The sequence below is a fragment of the Patiria miniata genome, unplaced genomic scaffold (genome assembly GCF_015706575.1).
Source record: "Patiria miniata isolate m_02_andy unplaced genomic scaffold, ASM1570657v1 HiC_scaffold_18, whole genome shotgun sequence".
Taxonomy (NCBI): Eukaryota; Metazoa; Echinodermata; class Asteroidea; order Valvatida; family Asterinidae; genus Patiria; species Patiria miniata.
The window spans coordinates 3272909-3297330 of record NW_024037056.1 but is presented as its reverse complement, the minus strand read 5'-3'; the positions used below and the strand labels follow the sequence as shown (position 1 = coordinate 3297330).

Here is a 24422-nt window from a genome sequence, read left to right as displayed (position 1 = left end):
AAGTGGGAATAAATTTGGGAGCTCCATTTACGGCTGAACGGGGGGGGGGGGGGGGGCTGGATGGAACGTGGAGGGGGCGGGGGTTGCAACTCCTACAGACAAAATGTCATGCAGAACATGATGGGAATTATTCACTGAGATATTTTTTTGAGCTTGATTGTTCTTTAATTTCTTATCTTGGATATCATTTTGAAGCGAATAAATCCGACAGAAAAAAATCAGTTAATTCAAGGGCACTATAAACACGAGAGGGCGCAATACTGAAACTATGTACTTCGTGACCATAGAGGGCGCATGTAATGGACTTTGTGAGCGCGCTGAGATAAGGTTTATCGCAAATACAAACCGCAAAGGATCATGGGGCTGCAATCGGAGCAACAGCGCCATCACACGGCGGTGGGAAAACGTACACACGGCATGCACGGCATTGCACGGTGCGGTGTGTACGATATTTTCTGACGTTTTGTGTTCGATGGGAGGTGATTATTGTGCTGTTCTGGGTTGCAATAATGACTGTTGTTATCCACAAAGGTATGATCTTTGTTATACATAAATTAAAGTTGTTTTGTTGTACAGAAAAAAAATGTTCTCACGACAAAAAGTAGGATAGCGTGCAGTTAAGTTCTGACCCGACGCGATCGCGATGTGCCGACGACCGGCACGCGACCGGGGAAACACGGGACACTCTGCACCGTCATGACTGTGTCGGCCAGTGCATTTAGAGTTTCTGTGCCCCTCAAAAGCTCCCTTTTATGACTCTTTTCTTATCGGAAAAATATGTGGCTTTTATAATGGTTTAATTGTTACTTCTGTCAGCGAACTATGTGTGACTTTTACAGACAATTTCATGATTGTTTATTTATAATAAATTATATTCTGTTCACGAAAATGTAAAAAAAATATATACATGTACACATGTATATATTTGTCCTAGTCAGCTAGTAGGCCTAGCTAGCTAGCCTACTCCATTGTTTTACTCATAAAAATAATTACGAAGTCTTATGTGGTTTATTTTTTCTCCGTCATCAAACAATAAATATCTCTATCTTACGTTTCCCCTTCTCTTGATAGATGTCATCAAAGAGCATGTAAACACACTCGGATTCCACTCATGCAGGGATAAGAAACACTTCCCTCTCTGGACTCAACTGACCCAACGGCAGGATTTCAAAGTAAAATCATCGACTACAGTCTGCAGCAACCACTTCAAATACGGCCAGCCATATCCTGATGAACTTCACCCATCTTTATTTTTGAGAGGATACGTCCTTCCTGAGACACTGAAAAGAGCACCGGTGAAGAGGCGAGCATTGGATCTCACTACACCACTGCCGGCCATCTGAGAAAATCAAAACTTTGCTGTACCTTTTCTTAAGTTTTTATTTATTTTGTTCATTCTTACTCAAGGTTTGTATGCAAAATAAACCAAATTATAAATGGCATTAACCTACATGTACATGAACGGTCTTCACTTATGATAATGATAATAGAAATTATATCAATTGTAAAAGGTTTTGCAGGTTCATAAATAAGAGACATGTTTTATTAAAAATAATGTAAATAAAATTTGGAACAAAGTTGCACACAATAAGGATGTAGAAAATGCAAATTGAAATGATCAAGTCATGTTTTATAAAAGTACATGAACATTGTTTAAAAATGCAATTATGACCTGCGTCTCTTGACGAGAGTTGAATTAATAGTAAAAAAAACCTGGAAAATTGAAAATAAAACTGGCAAATGCAAGCCTACTCGAGTGTCATAACAAGAGTTGTATGAACAGTTGTCAAATATCAAGGAATGCGCCTACGTCCCTCAAATAAAAAAAGCCGAGTCTCAAAACAACAGTTGGAATAAATAGGTGAAAGTAATTGGCGAATATGAGCCATGTTTCTTAATTAAAAAGCTGGCAATATTTGAGCAGATTCTCGTAAAAAGAGTTGGATAAAGTTTAAAAACTTGGCAAATATGACCTGTGTTTCTTAAATAACCGGTAGCCCCAATATTGGCACAAATTTACTTGGACGAATACAAGAAAACCTGTTTAACATAAAAAAACAATTTATAAAATACACAACAGTTATTTACATACATGTACACATGTAACTAGGTAGGCATGTTGGCTTAGAAATTTTGGCGATCGTGTAGCTACGGGCCCGCGACCTGTAAGGGAACAAAATCCACTTTTAAATTATTTGACCTACCAGTACCAAACAAGTTTGCGATATTAAGAACATACAGGTATGTCATAGATAAAGGGCAGGGTTTTTAATTTTTTTGGGAATTTTTTTTGGGGGGGGGGGGGGAATGAAGATGATAACGACAAAACGCAACACGAAAATAAAGATGCCGACCGCTGCCCGATGTACCGTGAATGGCAAGGCGCACTGAATGGCACTGCACCACTGTAAACCGCGCAGGATAATCATCATTTCTACTCCGAGAAACTGTTCAAAAATTACACAAAAGTGTCATTATATTGAGAGAAGTCTGCTCTAGGTTGACAAGGTCATTTTGAGTAGTAAAAAAACACTCTTGACTCTAATTTTATCGAAACCAAACGGGCCCTACACTACACGATCGCTGAAAGTTTTCGTGTGTGATCGCAGCCATCATTTTGTGTTGGTTAAGTTGTTGCGCGATGCGCGCTTCAACATCCGGGACTGCAAAATAGTTATGCTCCGTTTTGCATCCCATGATGCTTTGCAACAGGGCGCCCTCTGTTGGTAGAACGCTATTTGCGATAAACCTTATTGTGGCCGGAAGCAAATAACGCGCTCAAAAATGTCACTTTTTATCTTGTTTGCAGGAGTAAAGGTCAAAATTAGAACAACAGATTTATAGTTCATACATTTGAGGAGATTTCGGTTGGTAATTGGCACGTGTGGTGAGTGCTTTGATAAAAAATATTAATTTTTAAATTGTTCCCCGATCCATCCACGTACGTATTAAAATATTTCCATTTCGCATTTCCTTCTCGTTAATACCAGCTGTGTCGCAAGGCAATGCAAGGCAAAACTAGTACTAGTATAGCCACTAACTATTATATTTAGCAGAGTTGTCGCAACTGATATTTGGGGTATAACATTTTAAAATTCCTACTTAAATTCCTGATCAGTTACAGTACACGTTAGAGAGACTTGTAAAAGTATTTTAGGCCTACATTTGTACTTTTGTTCAAAAGTGATAGACAGTTGAAAATGAAACAAATTGTTGCTAAAATTGTATTGGATAATTGTAACTGGGCAGTAGGCCTAGGCCTATAATTGCCAAGTTCAAAGTTGCCAAGTTTTACTTTTGTTATAACTATGCCCCTACAAATACAATGAATAGGCCTAATTTCCAAACATTGTCTTTCAGATAAAAACTGTTTCGGTCACCTCTTCTCAGTCTTCCAATCTGCCTGCCGAGTGTGCTGTGATGTGAGTTGTCCCACATTTATCCTGTAAAGTTAATTCACTTGGGACTACAACTTCCGTTGGAGAAGTTATACTTTGAAAGAAGTCACACCAGTCATGACCGGTGGTAAGAAAATTTCCAAGACGCGCAGGATAAGTCGCAGTAGCATGTCCGCCTCCTTTCTGATCAAGGAACGTTGGAAGACATCGTCTGAGCGACTGTCGGAGGCCGTTGAGTTGGTCTCCACCTTCCTGAATGAGCAGGCCATCAAAGCTGCCACGTTTGTGGGTCTGGGGAAAATCTTTGAAACCCCTCACACTGAGGAGATGGTTGTTCAGCAGTCACGCGTCCTCTGCCGCGATTACATCTTCACGAAGCTCCGTGAGAACTCCCTCCTCAAACACGACATCTACCCACCGGGCCTAGAAGTTAGCGATGTGGTCCGGGCCTGTCAACCCAAGGGACACGACAAGGCCTGCGGGGCGTGCGACGTCTCCCGCGAACTCATCACCATCACCCAGGAGTTTGATAAGATGTACCCCTACCTCTTCAAGGACGTCTGCAGCTACCTTCACGTCAACTTCCAGACCGGGGCTCAGATGCAGACGGTCTTCACGGCCGTGGCTGCCGAGCTCTTTCGGCGGTCCATCACCTGGGCGCGCGTGGTGGCGCTCTTCGCGTTCGCCGGCGCCCTGGTTGTGGAATGCGTGGAGCAGGGTCATGTGAACTATGCTAATATCGTGGTGGATTCTATGCAGAAATTTACCCGAAGACGTCTTGCGGCTTGGATCGTGAAACAAGGAGGATGGGTAAGAAACAACCTTGAACCTTTGCACACACTGGACTTTCTAATTTGGACTTTCTGTTTTAATTTCCATGTCAAATTTGTTGGTGTGTTGACAACTTTTTTCAAATTTTGATGGAGTGTGTTTGTCATTGTTGAAGTAAAATTTTGTTTCTTGTTTCTTGTGTTTTGTGTGTGAATAGCCCGCCATGGTTCATCACGTTCAGAGCTACCGCGTGTCGGCCTCTCGTCTCTGGTTCTTGTCTGTGATCGGAGCGGCCGTTGGCATCACTCTCACGCTGGGCTTCCCTTAAAACTGGACCAAATACTCCGCACCGCAACCCACGAGAATCATCTGTGCTAATCTCTGTCCGTCCTGTGCCTTGAAAGTATTGGCAAGTTCCAATTAACCCTTCCAGTTGAGGAGTCAAAATACTGAGCAGTATTGTTCAACATTTCAAATCCCTGCAGGATAGTTTTCAAGTGAAGTGATATGAAGTGTGGACCCCAACCACCCCAACTCCATCAAACTCCATCCCCCAATTTTTGTGGATTTCAGGGGACTTGGTCCAGTAGGCCTGGTGTGACTCAATATTGATGGAGTATGATGGACTTGGGCCTGAAGCCCTGAAGCAGTGCTAGGGGAATCCGATTGACTTTGCCTAGCTTCCTGTACTGCTATTGTGATACAAGCCATGTTTAGCAAGTCCATGAATGTCAACCAGTGCGTCAGTGGTGGATTCCATTATTGTCAAGTACATTTTTGTATTGGAAGCAAAGTGATTGATGGATTTTGATGGACTTGGTCCAGTTCTTCGTAAAAGACTCTAGGGAGTTCGGGTTAAAGTAACTGTGTCACACGGAGAGTTGCAGCACAAAAAACAGCACAGTGGAGAGCGGTGAAGTGTGACTGAATCTGCCTGCTTGCCCTGAGCTTAACCTCACTGAAGAGTGGTGCAGGGATTTGAAGTGTTATCCATAATCCACAGAAGATTACCGCAAAGGAATTTGAAGTGTGGGCGCTAACTCCATGGGTAAAGGTGGTTTTGCCAAACTTGAAGGGGTTGGGTGCAGAAGACTAGGAGGGTTATTTGAAGCACCACGTGCCTTGAAATAATTCAGAGTTTCTTACAAAATGTCCCAAGAAGTTTCACTGTTAAATATGTGTGCTGCTTCTGTTCAACCATTTGCTACCAAAAGGAGTGTGTGCTGGATTTCTTCGAAACCAAATCTGGTAGTAACTATGCCTTCCAAAAAATCTTAAATGATATTTTTATATATTTTAGGTTTTTCCACTATCAGGTAACATTTTATAAATTAAAATGGCTAATAATTTTGAGCAACTCACAAGATTGATTGATCAGAAGTTAACCGTTCACAGCTGCCTTGTAGTACTGATAGTGAAACTGATATTTTACTTATTTTTTTGTTTTCGTACTTCTTGTGTATGTTCGCACCCATTCGTACCTCACCACAACCACATCAGGTCTCTATTCTGTTCAATGCTTCCAACTTGCAGACACTTTAAACTAGCTTCTTGGTGTTTTTCAGCAGGCAAGGGAAAAATAAACAAATGTACTTTTTGGTAAGAAAATTTGATTTAATGAATACTTTTTTTATGTTGGGAATTTGAAAAATATTTTAACAGGCCCATAAAACTGTATGTGGACTCATGAAAATTACAATTGTCTACTCACAAAATATGTACATGTAGGTATAAATTATGTTTGTAATAATCACAATCGGTGGTTGTTGCCGTCAAAATATCAGTTGAGAAAGGTTTGAGAGTTAAAGGATTACTAAGTTGTGAAGCGTTCTGGCAAAATGAGACAGAACTGGGCAGAGGTTGAAATGAGGGTTAACACGCATTGTGAAAGAGAATAAAATTCCCCTTACAATACTGTTTGTTGCACTTCAGTCGGACATTCCGTTCACAAGTTATGGCTGTTTAAAGTTCGCATTAATCCACATGTCAAGAAAGCCAAATACTGAGAAAAGGCCTTTAAAGTGTCAAGTTATGTAGTCATGAAAATGAAAGATGCCAATTGTTTTTCCTTAAAACAATTTTTTCCACAATTTTTATACCATTTCCTTAAAAATGTGTCATAAATATCAATATTATGAAAAAAAAAGAAAATTGAGAAAAAAAAAACCCATGACGTTTTAAAATTTTTCTCCACAAAGGCCTGTGCCCAGGTCCGTCTTATTTTGCCAGAACGCCTCAGATTTATGCTGCAAGGATGTTCAAATTCTTTTTAAGTTCCCAGATAGGAAAAAAAATTATGACTTAAATTTTCCACACAAAACAGATTTGACCTTTTTTCACAAGATCATGCTTCACCACAAAATAAATATGTGCGTTGAGTCTGACAAATATTTACTCAAAAACAGATTGGAGTTTAGAAACCAAATTCCGGCACATCGGATATGACGCCAATGATAGTGGGATATCAGATCAGTCAATAAGGCACGTGAATTAAAAAAGTTTGCCCAGTGACGTCATACGCTGTGTGGCGCGAAAGGCTAGCCACTCCTTCGACACGTTATCAATGGCCATTCATTGATTTTCATCACACTTGTTCACAACGGCCAAGGCTATTGATAGAGGTTCCTACGTGCACCAACTTTTCTAAATACAAAAATTAAAGTTTGCCAAGTATTTTCTTAATTTACTCTTTCATTTCTTGTTTCTATCACATGTAAATGCCAGAGGACAGTACAAAAAAAATCATGTATTTAACATAAATTTAATAAAAGTATTTTCATACGATAATGTACTCAAAATTGTAACTGTAAATTAATCATTGGGCATGCACTTGTACTTTTATAAATAAATATTTTTGTAACTGTTGAATAATACTTTACAACGAAATTTCAGAATGTGTTCATTGTGGTGTTTATTTTTAGTTAGGCAAAGTTCTGTCAATGAGGCAAATAGACTCTTTTGTGTCTGGTTGGGACACAGATTGTGTCAACTCGAAGCAAGTCTCTTTGGCGAGATGAGGTCAGCTTTTCTTGATGTGGGTCACGATGTGTTCCTTCAGCTTTGGCATATTAGTCAACTCCTTCTTGCACACATGACACCTGATGGAACAAACAAGAAAGTTGAACAAAGTTTGGTTAATATTTTTTGTTTAAGTTGAACAAAGAAATTGACTGGAGCTAGGTTTGAACCTGCCACCTCCGGATTGCCGTTGCAGTGCTCTACCAACAAATTTTCTGATTTTCGTCCTGTAACACAGATACGAACACACAGTCGTGAATTTCTATACACCCAAGGACAATGCTTTGTGTTTCCCTTTGTCCCTGTAATATAACACTCTCCCATAGACTAAGCACATAACCGTATGATCAAGGACCGTTTTCAACAAAAGACCCAATGCTAGAGGACTGAAAGGATCTTTTGTTCTCCCTTTGTGTGTCTGTCCTGTATCGTAAAGCCATTCATGTACACATCATGAATGACCACAAAAGTACGTACTCGTACTTCCTGAAGAAAGTGTACAATTGCAAAAATCTTGAAAGGTTCCGTGTTTCAAAGTGCGTTTTTACTCCAAATTTTGCACGAACGAACGTTTCCAACTTTGTTTTGATTGTACGAAAAAAAGCTGAATGTTTGCCATGCTTGCCCCAGTCAATTGAGTGCCGCTGAACCTATGCCCATGTAACAAAATACAAATCTTGTGCACATGGGCAATTTGAATACCGCTCTCCTAATCCCCACCCCTCCCCCACAATGCCTACCTGAGGGGCAGTTTGAGTTGAGCCTCTGGGTTCTTAGCTGATGTGTCCACTTTCCCTTCCTTCTCCAACTGATCCATAACTTCTGTAAAATGAAACCAGGACTCTCTGTGATGTTATATGAAGGAGACAATCTGGAAATTGTTTTTGATAGGAATATACCACGTTATTCAAATGTTGAGATGATGGGTCCAGCACAGTTTGAAAGGGTACCAGACTAAGGGGTGTATAATCCTTCATGCCAAGTTTATAATTGGACCAGATGTCTTCAATTGAATCGATACCCTCTCCAACACCAAATTTACTGAATAGTCAAATTAAAATAACACAATATGTGCCTCTTTTAGCACAAAACTTTTATTTCCACACCCCCCCCCCCCCCTTGAAAAAAACCAGAAAGTCTAATCCGATCTGTATTACACCTTCAGCTTTACCTTTGGAGTCCACAAAGTAGGCCGATGTGAAGGAGTTCCAGTGTTTCTTGGTCTTCAGCGACGGAGAATCAAAGTCTTGACTGATGGCATGAAGATGTAGATGGCTAGAAAGAGACAAATTCATACGACTCATCTTAAAAGTATTTTAAACCTATCTAACGGTACTGGTGCCTCAAAGCCATGCTCAATGCACGCATGTGTATATGGGCATTCGTGAGAAGATGCTGGGTCATCAGTTTGATAAGATCTATCTGATGAGACCTCAAAAGAAATTAGAGGTCACTACCACGGATAGGGCAATGGGTATGTGAGAAAAAAAACTATAGAGTTTCGATTCTAGATGGATTCTGATGGATTTGGGGTAGGTAATAGAAAACTATTTTGTACTTATGTTACACTCAAACATGACAAATCTTTTTCAATCATCCGAGCCCCACCTTCAAATCTAAAACGGGGCAGTGTTGTAGTCCAGGTACTTAAATTGGATAACAAGTATATCACAAGTCCATCACAAGTCAATCACAAGTCCATCACAAGTCCATCACAAGTCCATCACAAGTCCATCGCAAGTCCATCACAAGTCCATCACAAGTCCATCACAAGTCCATCACAAGTCCATCACAAGTCAATCACAAGTCCATCACGAGTCCATCACAAGTCCATCACAAGTCCATCGCAAGTCCATCGCAAGTCCATCGCAAGTCCATCACAAGTCCATCACAAGTCCATCACAAGTCCATCACAAGTCATCTAGTCCTAGTTTAATCACATGCTATTAAATAAGGTGTCACAAAACCATTCCTATATTATTGTTCATCCTCTGTTACTTGTATTGTGATTGACTCAAGATACACTAGTGACAAGACTTGTGATGTACTTGTAATGGACTTGTGATCTGTCACAAGAACACCACCCATCTTACCTCATGCTTGGCACTGCATGATAGCCTAGTCTGTAGCTAAGTCCTTCTTCTCCGATAGCCCTGCGAGAAGAAAAGATTTTTTTTTTAACGACTGGTGATAAATTATTGTGACATAATTAAGGACTTTCTTAGCATTTTTGGAGAGTTAACAAAACATCACACACACAAGTAATCTCAAAAGATTTTGTTCTACAATCTCCGAAACAAGTTCATCATGAACATTTTGGTCAATCTGAACGGGAACAAACGTACAATCTGGAGTGCTTTCTTCACTAAACATCTGTCAATAATTTCAGGCTAACTTTGGTATTCAGTGAATCTTCAAAACTGCAAGGTAAACACATTGTGTCTGTTACTCACTCTTTGATAATTCTTTCCCCAACTTCATGCATGTGTTTCAGAAGCTCCAAGTGGTCTGGTTGCAGAGCCTTCAACTTCGAGATGTTCTCCTTGGGAAGCACCAAGTAATGATATCGCGCCTGAAAGAAAAAAATTATATGACAATGTCACGATGGAATATTTTTAGTTGAACAAAGATATTGACTGGAGCGGGGTTTGAAGTTACAACCTCCGGATTCGACCTCCTAGAGTGCCGTGGCCTTGTGGTCTGGAGCATTGAATTAGAAGTCTGCGGGTAATTCTGCAGGTTGTGGGTTCGATTCCAGCCTGGGTTAGGGTGTGTGTGCCCTTGGGCAAGGCACTTTGCCACTCATTGCTTCTCTCCACCCAGGAGTAAATGGGTACCTGTAAGGGCCGAGATGGTTATTGTGATTGATTTAGCTGCTTTGGGCCGAAATGGCAGCATCGAGCTGTATACTCCCAAAGGAGCTGAGATGGTATTTGAAATATTTCATTGGCCCAATGAGCAGGGTAATAATGTAGCGCCTTGAGCACCAATATTATTAAATGTATGAATCAAAAAGGGAAAATAAAGAGCTGGGCAGGAAAAAAGGAAAATGCAGGTACGAGAAACTGGTTTATTATTTTTTTAATTGACCTTACCTTTGGGTATTTATCTTTAATCACCACCACTTTGTCATCTTTCTCCACCTGTAAGTTAGGGTCCTTCATTGAATCTAACAGACCCAGACTCCAAAACCCCTTCTTAGCTGGGGGGCCACCGCCAGACGAACCAAGTGGGCGTTTCTGTCCTGGCTTTGCTGTCGCCATAGTTTTGCTGTTTTCAAACCTTAACAAAACAGAGAGGATGATTATTCTGGAATGTAAACATGTAGCACTTGTTATTAATAATTGGATATTTAGCCGAATCCGGCTTTCTTTTAGAAAACGATATTTTACTGGATAGGCACTGAACATGCGCAGTGATTTTTTTGGTGACTTAGAAATTTTTACCCGTGACAAATCTTGGTCTGGGACTTCCACGCCATTATTGCCGTTGTGACTTTATATTCACAAGATGGGAATCAGACCATTTTACAATTTCGGACTTTATTTCCCTTTAAAAGGAAAATTTCCCGCCCTCTTTTCCAGTGCAAGTATGATAACCGCATGAGACTCCTACTCGACCTTAAAAAAGCTTCAATTTTAAGTACAAGTTCTAACTGTTAATTATTCAAAACAACATTTCAATTTCTATTCAATTTCAAAACAACATTCATTTCCCGTCATGCCCGTACAAAAAAATTTGCATGAGTGGTTCATTGACTGATTTTTCTCTTTTTGCTTGACAATTCCTACCACACTTTTTACGAAAACGATATTGGACCTATTAGCTATATTTCTGGACAAATTTCATGCTATGGCGGCTTAAGAAAATTGGTAAAATCTTAACCGAAAAACTTACCACACGCCGTACGTGTACACGCGAGTCAACGATGTTTGTAAACACAAAGACTGGTGTCAAGAAATACTTCCCCTCAATAAGTGCTGTTAGAAGACCGGGAACCAGATTTTACATGGCTTCTGGACGCATTGCCGTATTCTTTACACACGTACTGAAGCAGAGTACCCGTCTAAAAATATACAGGTGAATCCCCACAATCACTTTGTTCGGGACCATGTGATGATTATAGCGCCCTCCACAATTTCATGGCAGGCAAAAACGAAACAAACTGCTCTCAGGTTTACAGTTGGATTGCACGTTAATTGCATACCCCCCCTAAAAAATAAACAATGAGACCCACTGATTTATTTTTTAATTTCCGGGGGGGGGGGGTTGGGGGGGGAGGCATATCATAACAAAAGTACCGTTATTTCATACATTCGGCGTAGAATAATGCCAAATTTATATTTTGTGATATGGTGATACCAAAACTAAGCTTAAAGTTTCATCAATAAAAAACAGATAACCACGCCACATAAAATTCTGGTGGTGAACAATTTCTTGGGGTGTTTTTTTTGGTGGGGGGGGGGGCTCGGAAGATTGCATGCACCCCTCCCGCTTTTAGAAACGTTCCACCTCTGATTTACAATTCAGGGAAACTCATTGTAATATAATCAAAACTTTACTGCTCTAAACGAAATCCTGAATTCGGATCTTGGTTTCTACAGAAAATTAGTTTCCTTCATTAATTTCCTGTCCGTGATAAAGTACGGTGCACCCATCGATTACAGCCAGACAAAATGGCGCCACCAACGGTCAACGCTCGCCAGGGAACATTAAAAAGGTCTGCACTGCTAAATAATCGATTCTTCATCAACAAATTGTACGGATCATGAAATGAAGTTAAATGAGATGTGATTGTGTAAATGTTTGGTCGTACCTCAACAAGCGCACGTGTACATGTTCTATACCTTTCGGTTAAAATGTCGGTTTTCTTTATCGAACGGTTACAAAATATCGACGAATCTGACAAGAATAATAGAATCACAAACGCATGCAAAACCTGTATCAATCAATAACTATTCGAGTCATGATTACAATTTTGTTTCGGCCGCCCCGGTATTTTACATTTTTTCAAGTGGTTTTATCAGTTTGGTTTTGAAGCAATACATTTAATTCGTTCTCATGATCTAATTGTATTTTATGAATTTACGCATGCGCCTAAAACTCAAAGAAAATGTAGACATGCGCGGGATTGGAAAGGTTATGGGACTTTCTCTGGAATATCTTGTCAATCGCATCAGATATTGCTGCACAGGGAAACCTCAGCACTCCTCCGCCTGTGATAACACAATCCATCAGGGACACATTACACCCACTGTCTTTTCTCAAGCAATCTTTCAAGACATGAAGACAACTATGATTATCCTCAACTCTCTTCTGCTCTCTTAGCCTTTGCTTCTTGAGGCTCGGCGTAGTCTTGTGCTGCCTGCCTCAGGTCGCTGCATCTTCTGGAGTTGTTGACGGAATTTCAAAAGCTCCTCCAAAATTAGAATGTATATTTTCGGTTCGCGGTAACAACATGCACAATAACTACGTCACTTAGTTCTATAGTAAGAACAGTCCTGCTTAGCTCTTAAAGGGACTTATCCTGCGTATCATCTATTTTCGCTAAGTAGGTTGGAAGGCGGTGGAACTTCTCGCAATTATCTTTACTGAGGCTGAGTCAAGGGCGGATCCAGAACATTTTTTTGGGCGGGGGGACCCAAAAACATTTGGTCCCCCCCCCAAAAAAAGTGGTTCCAAAAAAAGAATTACGGCGAGAGGTTTGGGGTCTGCTTAAGGGCCCCGAAAAAATGTTTGGATTCTAGATGCTCTGTGGTGCGATCTGAGAGGTGGTGTACGTTGTGCCTGCCTGTATTGCGACGTCACTTCAAAAAAAGTATTGGGTTCGTTTTTATTGGGGGGGGGGGGGGGGGCGGAGGGGCATTGCCCTCGTTGCCCACCCCCACCCCCCCCCCCACCCCCTGGATCCGCCCTTGGGTGCAGTGAGTGAGAGAAGTTTGGTCTCAACGTTTCGACAAGCCTGCTCTATAGTCAGCGTCAGGATAATGTCCCTCTTAGACATTTATTTTAATGAAAGTTTCTTTTTTTTAATGTTGTGCATTTCGCAATTTTAATGTCCACTTCGTTTGCACATCAAAGTGCAAAAAGTATTTAACCATGGGAAGTTAATTCCTAAAATATCACCTCAATTTTGCTTAGAAATGTCTTCATCACAATTTGCACAAAGCATGTCGGTGTAGGAATAGGACAATATGGCCTTTTTAATTTTTATGCAACACGATTCTTTTCAATCACCATTAGAGATGAGCATTCATGCACTAATTAACATTTTTGATTTTCCTCTTTTTAATTAGTCTTGATGTAGGCCCCTGGTTGAAAATGGCATAGGCCTTAGGTACAAAACGATTTTCAAATTGATAGATGATAAATAAATACATAAAAACGTGTTGATGTTAGTTGAGAAAATGTTCCATTATTTGAATTTTAATGACAATCTCTTGAAATTCTTGGATGAAATATTTTGCTATGTTCCTTGGTCAATATTAAACCATTCACATATCTCAAAAAGTGGTGTAACTACTTGGGGGGGGGGGGGGGGTGCACACACATTTTTCAAGGGGGCACTGAAGGCAAATTGTATACATATCTTTTGTTCAATTCAAGATTTTAAATTGGGGCGGGGCCGTCGGGGGGGGGGACGGACATCCGCTGAGGGAACGTCCCCCCCCCCATGCCCCCCCCCCCCCCCCGATTCGCCGTTGATTCGGGACATGTAGCCAAACAAAAGCTAGGCTGTACAGTCGAACCGGCAGGCCCTACGCCCCACTTTAATTTTGCCTCAGCCCTGGACCAACTACAGAACATGTCTTTGAAAAAGAAACATTTTTAGATAGTAATGTTTATTCTATCCCGTTAATTTCGTGAAAAGGTGATGTTGCAGAAAAACAAATGAATTTTTGAAACGTTATCTCCCGCGGCCGCATTTACTACACGCAAATACATACGAACCGACCATCACTCAGTTTTTGTAGCGAAGACCACGTGACGCGGTTTACTCGCTATGATTGGTTGCACACGTACATGCTGAACATGTACAATATATTCAGCGTGCAAAACTCGAGTTGTGTTTTGATGTTCCATCCTGCCCAAGTTGGGTGAAAACTTTGAGCTTTCCGAGAATTATTTCCCAGATTTCCACCATGACTGGGTTCTTTAGGAACTCATCTGGGGTCAGGGCTTGGTGTGGTTGAATTTTATCTCGAGAAAAATGGCCTCGGAGCCGACCGGAGCTACGCTACCGACTCTGACCCCAGCGAAGTCGGAGTTGGTCGAGTTCGACAGGTATGGAAATTAACCTCGGAAAGTTTTGATAATTTTGCATTTTTAAATTTAAAGTTTTGGCTTAACAGCTTGTAATTCCGATAATTTTGCAAAATGTATGTCTCTCCACAGCCGTCTCTTTGGATTTTTGTCGCTGGAAGGACCCGAAGGGCTGCAAAATAGAGCGCTTCTCACGAAGGTAGGAACACGAAAAATAGTCGAAAATAAATGGACTATCCATCCACCCAAGCCGCGGGTCATCCAACAAGACCCGAAATTTCCTAAAATATCGCAATAAAATAGACATAAAATTTTTGCCTTTAGGGGAGAAATGAATTCACCCAGTGTCGGAGGGGGACACTAATTTATCTTAAATTGTGAAAAATTGGAGATAGAAGCGATAGAATGGTGGATTTGCGAGCAGAAATTGAAACGTGTTACGTGTGTAGATGTGTACAGTTCGTATGGGTGGTCCATCGCCCATACGTGCACGCATTGCGCGAAATACTACGATTCAAAATGGCGGCCAATTATAATCGAATAGAGCTGATGTTTTCTTTGTTCATGGTATTGAAAAACGGTGCAAAAGTCCTCGCACTCGACAGGAAATGTGCCAAATTTGGCTAATTTCTTGTTGTTTAGTTATTTTTTTTATTGGAAAAATAATTTTCAATCAGCTGAGAATTTGGGGAAGTAAAAAATTTCACAAAAACATTTTGGGACATGTGTGCAGTGTACTGCACTGCAGTAGTGCAATGGGAATTCATTCATTTCACCTATGTCTGTGTGCAATACAATTTAACTGAATGAACTTCATGAAGAAATATTAATTTGAAATTACTGCTACTTTTTCAAAATATGATTTAGGCCTAGGCCTTCCTAACAATAAAATATTTGATATGAATTGCAGTCAAAAACAGAAGATGGGCCTGAATGGAATTTTAATATTGGGCACATCAGGAAATGTGCTTTCAATTTATTCTAGAAATTTCTGCAAACTAACAGATAAATATGAAGCAAGCCATTTTTAATTTTTATTGTGATCTTAGTTTCTGTTGCCTGGTAAAAAAAGTAGAATCACAAAAGTGTTGACAGAAGTTGGAACTAAAACATGGGAACTGTCAAACTTGTGCAAGTTAACTGTGAAACATTTATTTGCAATGTTCAACTGCTTAGAAAGAAAGAATGCAAAACCTCTTTGCATAAAGCTTTAATTTGATACATGGTAGGGAAAATTCAACTAAAGGTTTGCAAAAGTAAAATGTACTTGAAATTTGTTTTTTGATTGCGCTGTACTGTTTGCAAATTTAATGGTATAGTCTGTTATGTCATACAGTCTTCACTTTGATCACTAGTACTAGTCCGAGTAACTAGGACTCTGCGAATTGACTTTTTTAACATTTCCATCTCCAAATGTTAACAAAGGCGATTTGTAGTGTCCTAGTTACTCGGACTACACTAGCACCAGTAATGCTACAGTGGTTAATTTTTGTCCAGCGATCAGCAATACTATAGCTGATCGCTGGGGAAAAAAATGTACCTTCAATTTGGTGAAGATAGAGAATTGGTTCAAGACTGCAAATTAGAGGTTGTTACTAATCCATAATGTCACATCAGTAGGGATGCTTCATCTAACAACAGTAGGGGTCATGCAATCTCCAAATTTCCCTCATGCGCTGCTTATCTTTAAAATGGTTTTGTGTGAACTTCGCATTCTAGTTTTTGGTATCAAGTCTGCACATATTTTTTTGTTGTTGGGGGGGGGGGGTATGATTCTGGAGTACACATACATGACATGTATGCAAGGTTTAAACACTGCCCTCTGTGGTTGATTCAGATAGGCAGGCACTCCTGGCAGTGATCAAAACACTTGTAGTCCCAACATGTGCTTACCACAGGGAACCAGACGCAGTCAGTTTAAGTGTAGAAAAAAAATGATACATCTGCTTAGGTCAAGGCCATTCATGTTATAAATGTATTTGATTCATTATCATTCTTGAATTGGTTAAGTTTAAGGCATCAGTATTTTTTTAATACATGTTGATCGCAGCATACACACATGTATAGGCCTACATATGTATTGTTTCTTTGCCAAAAACAGAGGTTAAACACTGTCAACCATTGTGAAAATTGTGATTTACAAACATCAAAAAGACAGCTTTACAACAGAACAAATGTACCACTTTGACCCTTACTGCCCCCAATAAACCAACAATCCAGTGTGGTTTTGTAAAATTTTGTTGCAGTTGCTACACATTTCCCAACTAGTGCATCATCCCAACTATGATTGGGACGATCCCAAGTGTAGTTGGGACGATCCCAAGTGTAGTTGGGACGATCCCATGTGGAATCATCCCAAATTAGTTGGGATCATCCCAGCTATAGTTGTGATCCCAACTAAAGATTGGATGATCCAAAATATAGTTGGGACTGTCCCAAGTTGATCCATTGCTATAGTCGGGATGTAACATAGTCTCCTTCCTTGCAAGTGCTGCCTTCATATGGTTACAGATAACGCTCTGCCAGAAACACCCGGGCAAACCCATTCTCTTAGCGATAAGTGTTACTGGGTCAAGTTTACATACATGTACATGTACATTATGGGTGTACTCAGCCGACCTACATGTACTGTAACTCATGATAGTGCTTGATTTGCCAGTTTTTAAGTACAAGAATGTGCTATTCTTTTGTACCGTGGGAAAACAACCATTCTAGCACATGTAACTTAACTCATAACCATTCACAAATGAGGTACTGTACATGTACGATTGTGTAACCTTTTTCACAGTACATGTACCGGTGTCACATGAAAATCCGACTCCTATGAAAATCGGACCCCCATTTCCCTATTATTGGTTAATCCCTCGCACGTGACAGGTCACTCTCCCGAAACGACCCTAAAACTAGCATAGTAATCGTACTCACGCGTGCGCAGTACTACCAATGAGTCCACATTTCATGGAGTTGGATATTCACGCTACACCGGTACATGTAGTTCAGGAAGGTGGTACTTTCCTGACCTTCACTGCTCTAGCTTAGGTTCAGATCCAACCCAGGCAGACGTATGGAATGGATTAGAACCCCCTTTCTTATTCCTGTGTATGTGTCAATAACATGATATCCAAGTGTCTTACGGTAAGAAATATTTTTACGGGATCTGTGCACAAACAAGAGAGCCCTGTGGACGGTACACATCGTGCGTACATGTACGTACTGGTTCGCGCACGTATAGCGCGAAGTGTACGCACGACTGAATGTACACCAAGCCGTGGCATCTTCGCGTGAGCGTCAGGCATCAGCAGCCCGAACCCTCCAAAACCATCCATTATTTCCCGAATGTGGTCCCTGGAGGGGTGACCACTGCCCCAATCCTGCAAAATCCTCCAGCAATCAATATGTTGAGGCAGAGCCAGTGACATCCTGGAGCAGTGCGGAGGATTTCAAGCATAATCTAGGCCTAAATTTATGCACGGCTGAGCATAAACGACACAAGGTCCGGCCCGAGACCTTGACACAGTGGGTCCTCAAAAATCAACCACACATTTTTGACATAGGTACCGTCAATCCTGCAATATCCTCCATCAATCCTGCAAAATCCTCCGTTTTGTAAAGAGGATATTGGAGGATTTGGGAAGGTTAGGGTTAAAGTTGTAAAATAATGATTATTACAACTTTAGAAAAGTGAGAAGAGTGATCATCTTTTTTTTTCTCTCTATGAATTGGACATAATATCACTGACCTTTTACTGACCCCATGGCATACTGTAAGGCCACAATCATGTCGCAATGGACTGTTCTTAATGGTCTACTTGCCACATGAAAGAAGAGAAATATGGCTGACCATTGGTCAAACAGCTGACAGCGTTTGATTTGCATGCATTGTCAGCATATGTCGGAGAGAAATTCTTAAGTTTATAGGGGCAGCCATCTTGAAATTGATTCATACATGTGCACGCTATACACACCTTAAATCAACGGCCACAATCTGTTATTGCAGAGTCATTTTGTACAAGTTTATACAATGTACTCTATGAAACTGAAAGATATTCGGCACTTACGTACATGTACATGTGCATATGTATTGTAAGACGTTGTCAACATGAGGGGGTTGTTTACGCAAATAATATCAGACTCTCCATTCAAATGTAATAAGGATGTCCTTTCAGTGGTTATTGTTTACTGGTCTTAAAAATGAATCACTACAAGAACAAGACTACATTTACGTGTACGTCACTTCAATAATATTAATGGTCACTTCTAGTACATGTAAATAATGAGAAATACAAAGTCTTTACTGAAATTTGTCAGGACCTTTTCCTGTTTCATCATGTTCATTGTTCCAGAGTTTGCGTTTATGTGTAGCTCAATTTTCTCTCTGTTCGCCCCTAATTCCTGAAACCTGCTAGAAATCCAGTCACTCATGTCTTTGTTTGGTGTGTCAATTGTCAGTAGGTGGCGCCATTTTCCACACAGTGCACATGCCGTGACCTGCGGAGTGATGCCTGTTTATAGGCCCAGTACACAACTAGGAGGATTGCCTCCTAATGATGTTATGCTTGCCTTCTCCCTGTAGCTACGTACAATGGAGGCACTGCTTGACTGTTTCTTGGCCCCCCAAAAAGAGAGAAAACAACAACACGGTCGTAAAGTTGCATCACCCGTGCTCTTCATAAAATTTGATAGTTTTGTTCTCTCTCTTAAATGCTCAACTAGTTCTATTCCAAGCCAAAAGAAATTCCTATTTTGTATTTTTGTGGCATGTGCAACCCTCTAAAAAAAGGGTTTTCTCTTTTGGCTGCAAAGAGACACCTTACAAGCTGACTGGTTCCCTGTCCCTGTCCGTACAATATCAATAATGCTTGCGGGATGGGAGCCAGCCTACCCATTGAGAAGGAATTAATAATCAGGTGGCATGTAATTTGAAGGTAATAATTCAATAAGTAAAATTTTTGTATAATTTCTAGGAAAATAGCAATTTAGAAAAGGAATCTATTTTTTCAGGATGAAACTCAAAACGAGCATGGGATATATGCATCTTAAATTAAGAACTTTTTGTCGTATGATGTAAAACATGCATACATTAGGTAGACATGAACAACTTGGAAATTAAACACAAACAAAAATTCAGCTTAAGAATTTTCAGAGTGATGCACTCAATCTTTTTGGACCTGAACAAGCTGGTTCCGGTCAATAAACACCAATATGGCCAATGAGACCCAATTTTGTGCGGGGGCAGAGGAAGAGCTATTCTGGGGCACACAGACCAGCTGTAAATGCATGCTTGTCCTGCCTGTGTAAAGTACATCATGTGTATGTAGGTCACAATTTTGACAAAGTGAAAAAAATTATGACCCACTTAAGTCAAAATAATTGCTCGTGATACCACGTAAATTTACTCAAACGTCACAAATTTTAATGTCCCCATAGAGATCTGCATGCAGCTGTTGTAGTGTTAAGTTACCATAGGGAGATGCGAGGATCATTATATTATTTTCAGTGATTGGCCATGCTCGAAATACATGTTGACTTAGTGAATGGGCGCTATAATTGGTTGTATTTTTTCAATGTTAAAATCAAAATGTTTTAAGGCCGGCGAGTACTTGCAGTGTCGTCACAAATTTGATTTCACAAAAAGGGAACGCGTACTCACGTAGACAAATTTTTGAAGTCACGGCAAGAGTTCAACTCTTGAGTATTTCGCTGCGAATGTTTTGTGACGTAAAATTTGTTTTCACGAAAAGCAAACGCGTAAACAAATTTGTGACGTCACGTCAAGTGTTCGCACTGCGAATTCACAAAAGTTCAACTCTGGCGTATTTCGCTGCGAATGTTTCATGATGTAAAATGTGATTTGCGTTCACATGAAGTTTGAATCGGCCTTTATTGAGAGTAAGATACTGATAACCGATATCGCTTTTTTGTTGTCCTTTTTTCTTCTAATCACAGAGAGTCAGTCAGTGTGAGGCGCTGATCAAGAAGCGGGGCAAGAACACTGACCCGCAGACATTTTGCCGTCTAGGCCACCTGCAGCTGCTGCTTGGAGACTACAGCAAAGGTAAAAAGATCCGCCTGACCTTAGACTCCATGCACTGGCGGGAGGACTAAGAAAGATTGTTTTCCCGCTTATTCTCAGGACACACATTTATGTGTACATGCTTTCTCAGACACGCGCAGTATTAAACTGCTGAGAAATTGCATTCACTTGATGGATGGGTAAAATAATTGTTTTCCCACTTATTCTCGGGGCACCCATAGCCTTTAATCACTGAATGGAATTGTTAAACAAAAATTAGTTTTAAAATCACACCTCTTGTTATGTACAGATGTACATCTTTTAAAAGAAAAAATAGCAAGTATTGATGCAATTGAATAGAAATTGCATAGCTTTTTGGTGGCGTAACCCTAACCCCTTCAGTGATTTACTAGGAACCTTCCTCACTCTTGCAAAATCCAACACCATACGGTAACTGAACACCCAAACTGTTGGACTCTGATTATGGTGGTATGCCTAACCCATGTAAAGCATGACCAGTTAACCACACGTAGTGCAAGTACTCACTCCAACAGACAAAACATGCAGTTGGATTTTGAAGGGTCTGGGTAGTTAGGGTTAAAGGGAAACTACAACATTAGCAAACATTGAGAAAAAAAACTACCAAGTTTTTATGAAATACCTTGATAGGATGTTGGTAAATGACAGTCTAAAGCATCCTGTAAAATTATGGCACCTGATGTGAAGTCATTTTCAAGAAAATGGTATTTTTGTACAAATTTCCAGCGGTGGTCGGCCGACCACCGTTGGAAAAACCTAACTATTTTTCAACTACTGCTCCAAATTTACCATTAATTCAGTCCAAATTGTGTTTGCTATTGGTTACATGTTCATGAACGGGTGCAGGCCAGCTAGACTGGTACCCTTACCCTGCAATTTTCCGGCATCTGTAAATTGATCCATTTGATATTCGTTGGAGTCAGGGAACCAGACTACTTGAACAGTTTTGTTTTTCTTGGTTTTCCAGCATTTTCGAACACAAAACTTCAAACATGTCAGTGTAACAATATTTGATCTATTATACTAACCCCTCAAAAAGTTCATTTCTGAAAATTACAGCAAAATCAAATGATGTATATTCTCTTTAAAACAGAACAAAGCTGTATATTTCTGACATCTGAGCAGCTGTTTTTTTTTTTTTATTTTTTTTTTAGTTTACATCAATGGTAGGCTTGACAAATGCAGAAAGATTGACTGAACATTCAGCCTTTTTGTAACTGGGTCATTCTATAATTTAAGGGTCCAAAGTGTAAATATTTCCCGTCCTTATTACCTTGATATGTACATGATTTGCCATTCAAGTACTTCGTGATTTGCTATTCAAGTATCAATAAGAATGACTTCAAACAATTTTTGTATTTGTTGGGAAGGTACAAATGTAGTTTGCCATTCATATTCACACCGGGGGATAACAGAACTCAATCCATCAAACCCCAACAGCGTGTTTTGTTGGAATCTGTCAGGATGGGTACAGTACCCCTAAACTAACAGTCTTTTACATTGGGTTGGCACACCTCCAGAATCAAAGTCAAAAATAATTTGTTTTCCATATGGTGTTGGAGTTTGCCAGGATGGTTTTGGTTCCTAGTAAATCATGCTAGGGATAGGGTTAAAAAGTGCATTAGAATTATAAAATCAGATATGTGTCGGATGTAATAGGGTCAGGAAAACAAAGTGGACCCGAATTTATAGAGTGACCCATTTTTAGAAAACGGTGGCTTGTCTTCGTCCAAGTGTGGTCTTATAGGGCCAGCGGCGTGCCTAGACTGTATCCCCTGAACCCACCGTTTCCTTCTCCTACCTGTCTGCGAGCTGCAATCCATCATCTGCAGCTGTTGCCTCCGTTTTCTCTCCTGCCTTGCGTAGCCTCCAGCCATCTTTTGATTAGCCTAATATCACAGGGAAAAAATATCCCATCCCCCCTCTACTCTCCTCCCTTGGCCTATTTGGTGATTGCTGTTCCTGTACTGGGGCCGTGGAGGTTTGTGGGTGGCTGCTTGAAGCCAGTCATGTTCCCATTTAGGTCTGCTCTCAAATCTCCTGAGGCATTTTGTTCTGTCTTCCTTAAAAAAAAACGATCACTCAGTATAAACGTTGTCTTGTTCAACCAATTAACAAGACTTTTATGGTGAAAATAAAATGTGTACTTATGCATACAGTTTGTAGTTTTAAATTTTGAAAAATGTTGTAAATTTTGTTAACCAGCAGTAGTTTTTGCAAAAGAATTACTAAATTGTTTGTTATTCATGGACTTCTATTTTGCTTTAAAAAAGAAAATGTTTTTTGAAGGGGTTAAGAAAAGAACTCCTTTTCGTCAAGCTTGAACAATGAGTGTGGAGCTTTAGCTAAACAGATCAGTGCTTTGGAAGAGAAAGTGTTTTTAATTTTGTATTGGATTTTACAGTACAAGTTGCAATCGTCCTCAGCTCATTTTATTAATCAATTTCAACTTCCTTTTCTTTTCCAGCCTTGTCAGCATATCAGAAGTTCTTCTCTCTTCAAGATGACTATTGGAAGGTTGGAGTCGTTTCATTTTGGGGTGTTTTTTTTTTTTTTTTTTCATCAAAAAATTTGGAAATCACATCATGATCAATGTTCACCCCTCCCCCACAAAAGAAAAAGTTAAAAGAGTGCATTTTTCTTTATGTTTATTATTGGATTTTGCTTGTCAACAAAACAAAATCTGGATAATAAGTCACTAGATTTCCAACTTTTTTATCATTCAAGATTCATAAATACCTCGGACAGTTAACCTGTTCCTATTGGTCGAGAGCCCATCACGTGGGTGGGTTTAAACCACCAGTAAAACACTGCTGAGAGCCACTGCGTTCTGCATCACATCGCGCAGTATGCATCGCGCGCGCTCCAATCTCCATATAAGGAGATGTTTGGCTCTGCGCGCGAGGCGCATACTGTAGACACAGCTGGAGGGGTGCTGCACATAACATGAAGTAAAATAGTTGAACAAAATCGTTGAAAACTGGTCAATTCTTGACATTTTATTTATTTAAATTTTTTTTTTACAAAAAAGGTATTTATGAATGGGGATAATAGTGTACTGATAACAGCTTCAAGCGTGATGTTTAAAACCGGCTAGTGGTATGCTCGTCGAAAATAGCCCTCGCCTTCGGCTAAGGCCAGCATCATTGACCAGACTGCAAGCCGGTTTAAGCTACACTTTAAGAACTGTTCCAGCTCACTATTATCCCCTTATTAAAGATATTTGATGTTACTATTAAAAAACAGTTTGGAAATAACATGTTTTCTTTTATAAAATCGGTACAGAAATAATTGCAGGTCCTGTTATTGTCCAACTTAAAATGCATACATATATGAAATGTTCACAAGCAAGAATATATCTTATCCTCAAAGTTTGAATTTTAAGAAAAATAAAACATATTTTGTTCGCCTTATGACAGGATGCAACATTTTTATACGGCCTGGGCATGGTGTATTTCCACTTCGATGCCCATCAATGGTAAGTCCCTTCTACGTTTCTTGAGAGTGATGCAAGTCAGATGTGGTCTGTGGTACTGCTGTGATAAGAAAGCGTGAGACGTGATGAGAGATGTTGAGAAGTGTAACGATGGAATAACAGAAGATAAGAATGGGAAGATTGGCTCTGTCGGAAGTGTTGGTGGCGCTGTTTGGCCGACTCGCATGAACCGTTGCATACACTATTGAGATCTGTTACCAACATTGATAGGTCGCGATCGCCACTCGCACCTTGCTTGGCCAATTTGGTCTGACGCTGCCACACGGCCATTTTAGTTTGCCCAGCATCGTGTTGTGTGCTGCGTTACGTACATGTTTTTAGTCTGGTGCCGTGTGCTGCCCGTACAGATGGGTAAACTTCTATGGCAGACGTGTGGTGGTACTCACTGCACCCTGACCGCCTATCCATGTCAGTAATGGGCTCAG

General features: G+C 40.2%; 3 protein-coding genes across 4 annotated transcripts; 2 read left to right on the top strand and 1 right to left on the bottom strand.

The window, feature by feature from the left end:
* Positions 1-2752: 2752 nt before the first annotated feature.
* Positions 2753-4825, top strand: LOC119724234 (bcl-2-related ovarian killer protein homolog B-like). 2 transcript variants are annotated; one of them, XM_038195194.1, is made up of 3 exons: positions 2753-2887; positions 3361-4208; positions 4387-4824. In XM_038195194.1, exons 2-3 carry the CDS (start codon positions 3516-3518, stop codon positions 4495-4497), a joined length of 804 nt encoding a protein of 267 aa, XP_038051122.1. In that variant the 5' UTR covers positions 2753-2887; positions 3361-3515; the 3' UTR covers positions 4498-4824. The 2 variants fall into 2 exon arrangements, with proteins under 2 accessions (XP_038051122.1, XP_038051123.1); XM_038195195.1 differs by lacking the exon at positions 2753-2887 and having other exon boundaries at positions 3460-4208; positions 4387-4825.
* Positions 4826-6350: 1525 nt separating this feature from the next.
* LOC119724233 (aprataxin-like) lies at positions 6351-11245 on the bottom strand. Its single transcript, XM_038195193.1, has 7 exons — positions 11085-11245; positions 10283-10469; positions 9641-9759; positions 9281-9340; positions 8359-8462; positions 7928-8009; positions 6351-7267 (listed from the first exon to the last, which is right to left on the bottom strand). The coding sequence occupies exons 2-7, from the start codon at positions 10448-10450 to the stop codon at positions 7189-7191; spliced, it is 612 nt and encodes a 203-aa protein (XP_038051121.1). The 5' UTR covers positions 10451-10469; positions 11085-11245; the 3' UTR covers positions 6351-7188.
* Positions 11246-14164: 2919 nt separating this feature from the next.
* On the top strand, positions 14165-24117 carry LOC119724232 (histone demethylase UTY-like). The gene is made up of 5 exons (XM_038195191.1): positions 14165-14471; positions 14583-14649; positions 20396-20504; positions 22969-23018; positions 23921-24117. Exons 1-5 carry the CDS (start codon positions 14398-14400, stop codon positions 23981-23983), a joined length of 363 nt encoding a protein of 120 aa, XP_038051119.1. The 5' UTR covers positions 14165-14397; the 3' UTR covers positions 23984-24117.
* The last annotated feature ends 305 nt before the right edge of the window (positions 24118-24422 follow it).

What these genes read in the sequence shown, in the direction of transcription:
- LOC119724234 (XM_038195195.1), top strand. Translation starts at nt 3,516, where the DNA reads ATGACCGGTGGTAAGAAAATTTCCAAGACGCGCAGGATAAGTCGCAGT. An exon ending in TCGTGAAACAAGGAGGATGG is followed by an intron (nt 4,209 to 4,386) that starts GTAAGAAACAAC and finishes GTGTGTGAATAG; the next exon opens with CCCGCCATGGTTCATCACGT.
- LOC119724233 (XM_038195193.1), bottom strand. Translation starts at nt 10,450, where the DNA reads ATGGCGACAGCAAAGCCAGGACAGAAACGCCCACTTGGTTCGTCTGGC. An exon ending in CATGCAGTGCCAAGCATGAG is followed by an intron (nt 8,463 to 9,280) that starts GTAAGATGGGTG and finishes GTCTCTTTCTAG; the next exon opens with CCATCTACATCTTCATGCCA. An exon ending in CTACTTTGTGGACTCCAAAG is followed by an intron (nt 8,010 to 8,358) that starts GTAAAGCTGAAG and finishes TTCATTTTACAG; the next exon opens with AAGTTATGGATCAGTTGGAG.
- LOC119724232 (XM_038195191.1), top strand. Translation starts at nt 14,398, where the DNA reads ATGGCCTCGGAGCCGACCGGAGCTACGCTACCGACTCTGACCCCAGCG. An exon ending in ATAGAGCGCTTCTCACGAAG is followed by an intron (nt 14,650 to 20,395) that starts GTAGGAACACGA and finishes TTCTAATCACAG; the next exon opens with AGAGTCAGTCAGTGTGAGGC. An exon ending in GCTTGGAGACTACAGCAAAG is followed by an intron (nt 20,505 to 22,968) that starts GTAAAAAGATCC and finishes TTTCTTTTCCAG; the next exon opens with CCTTGTCAGCATATCAGAAG.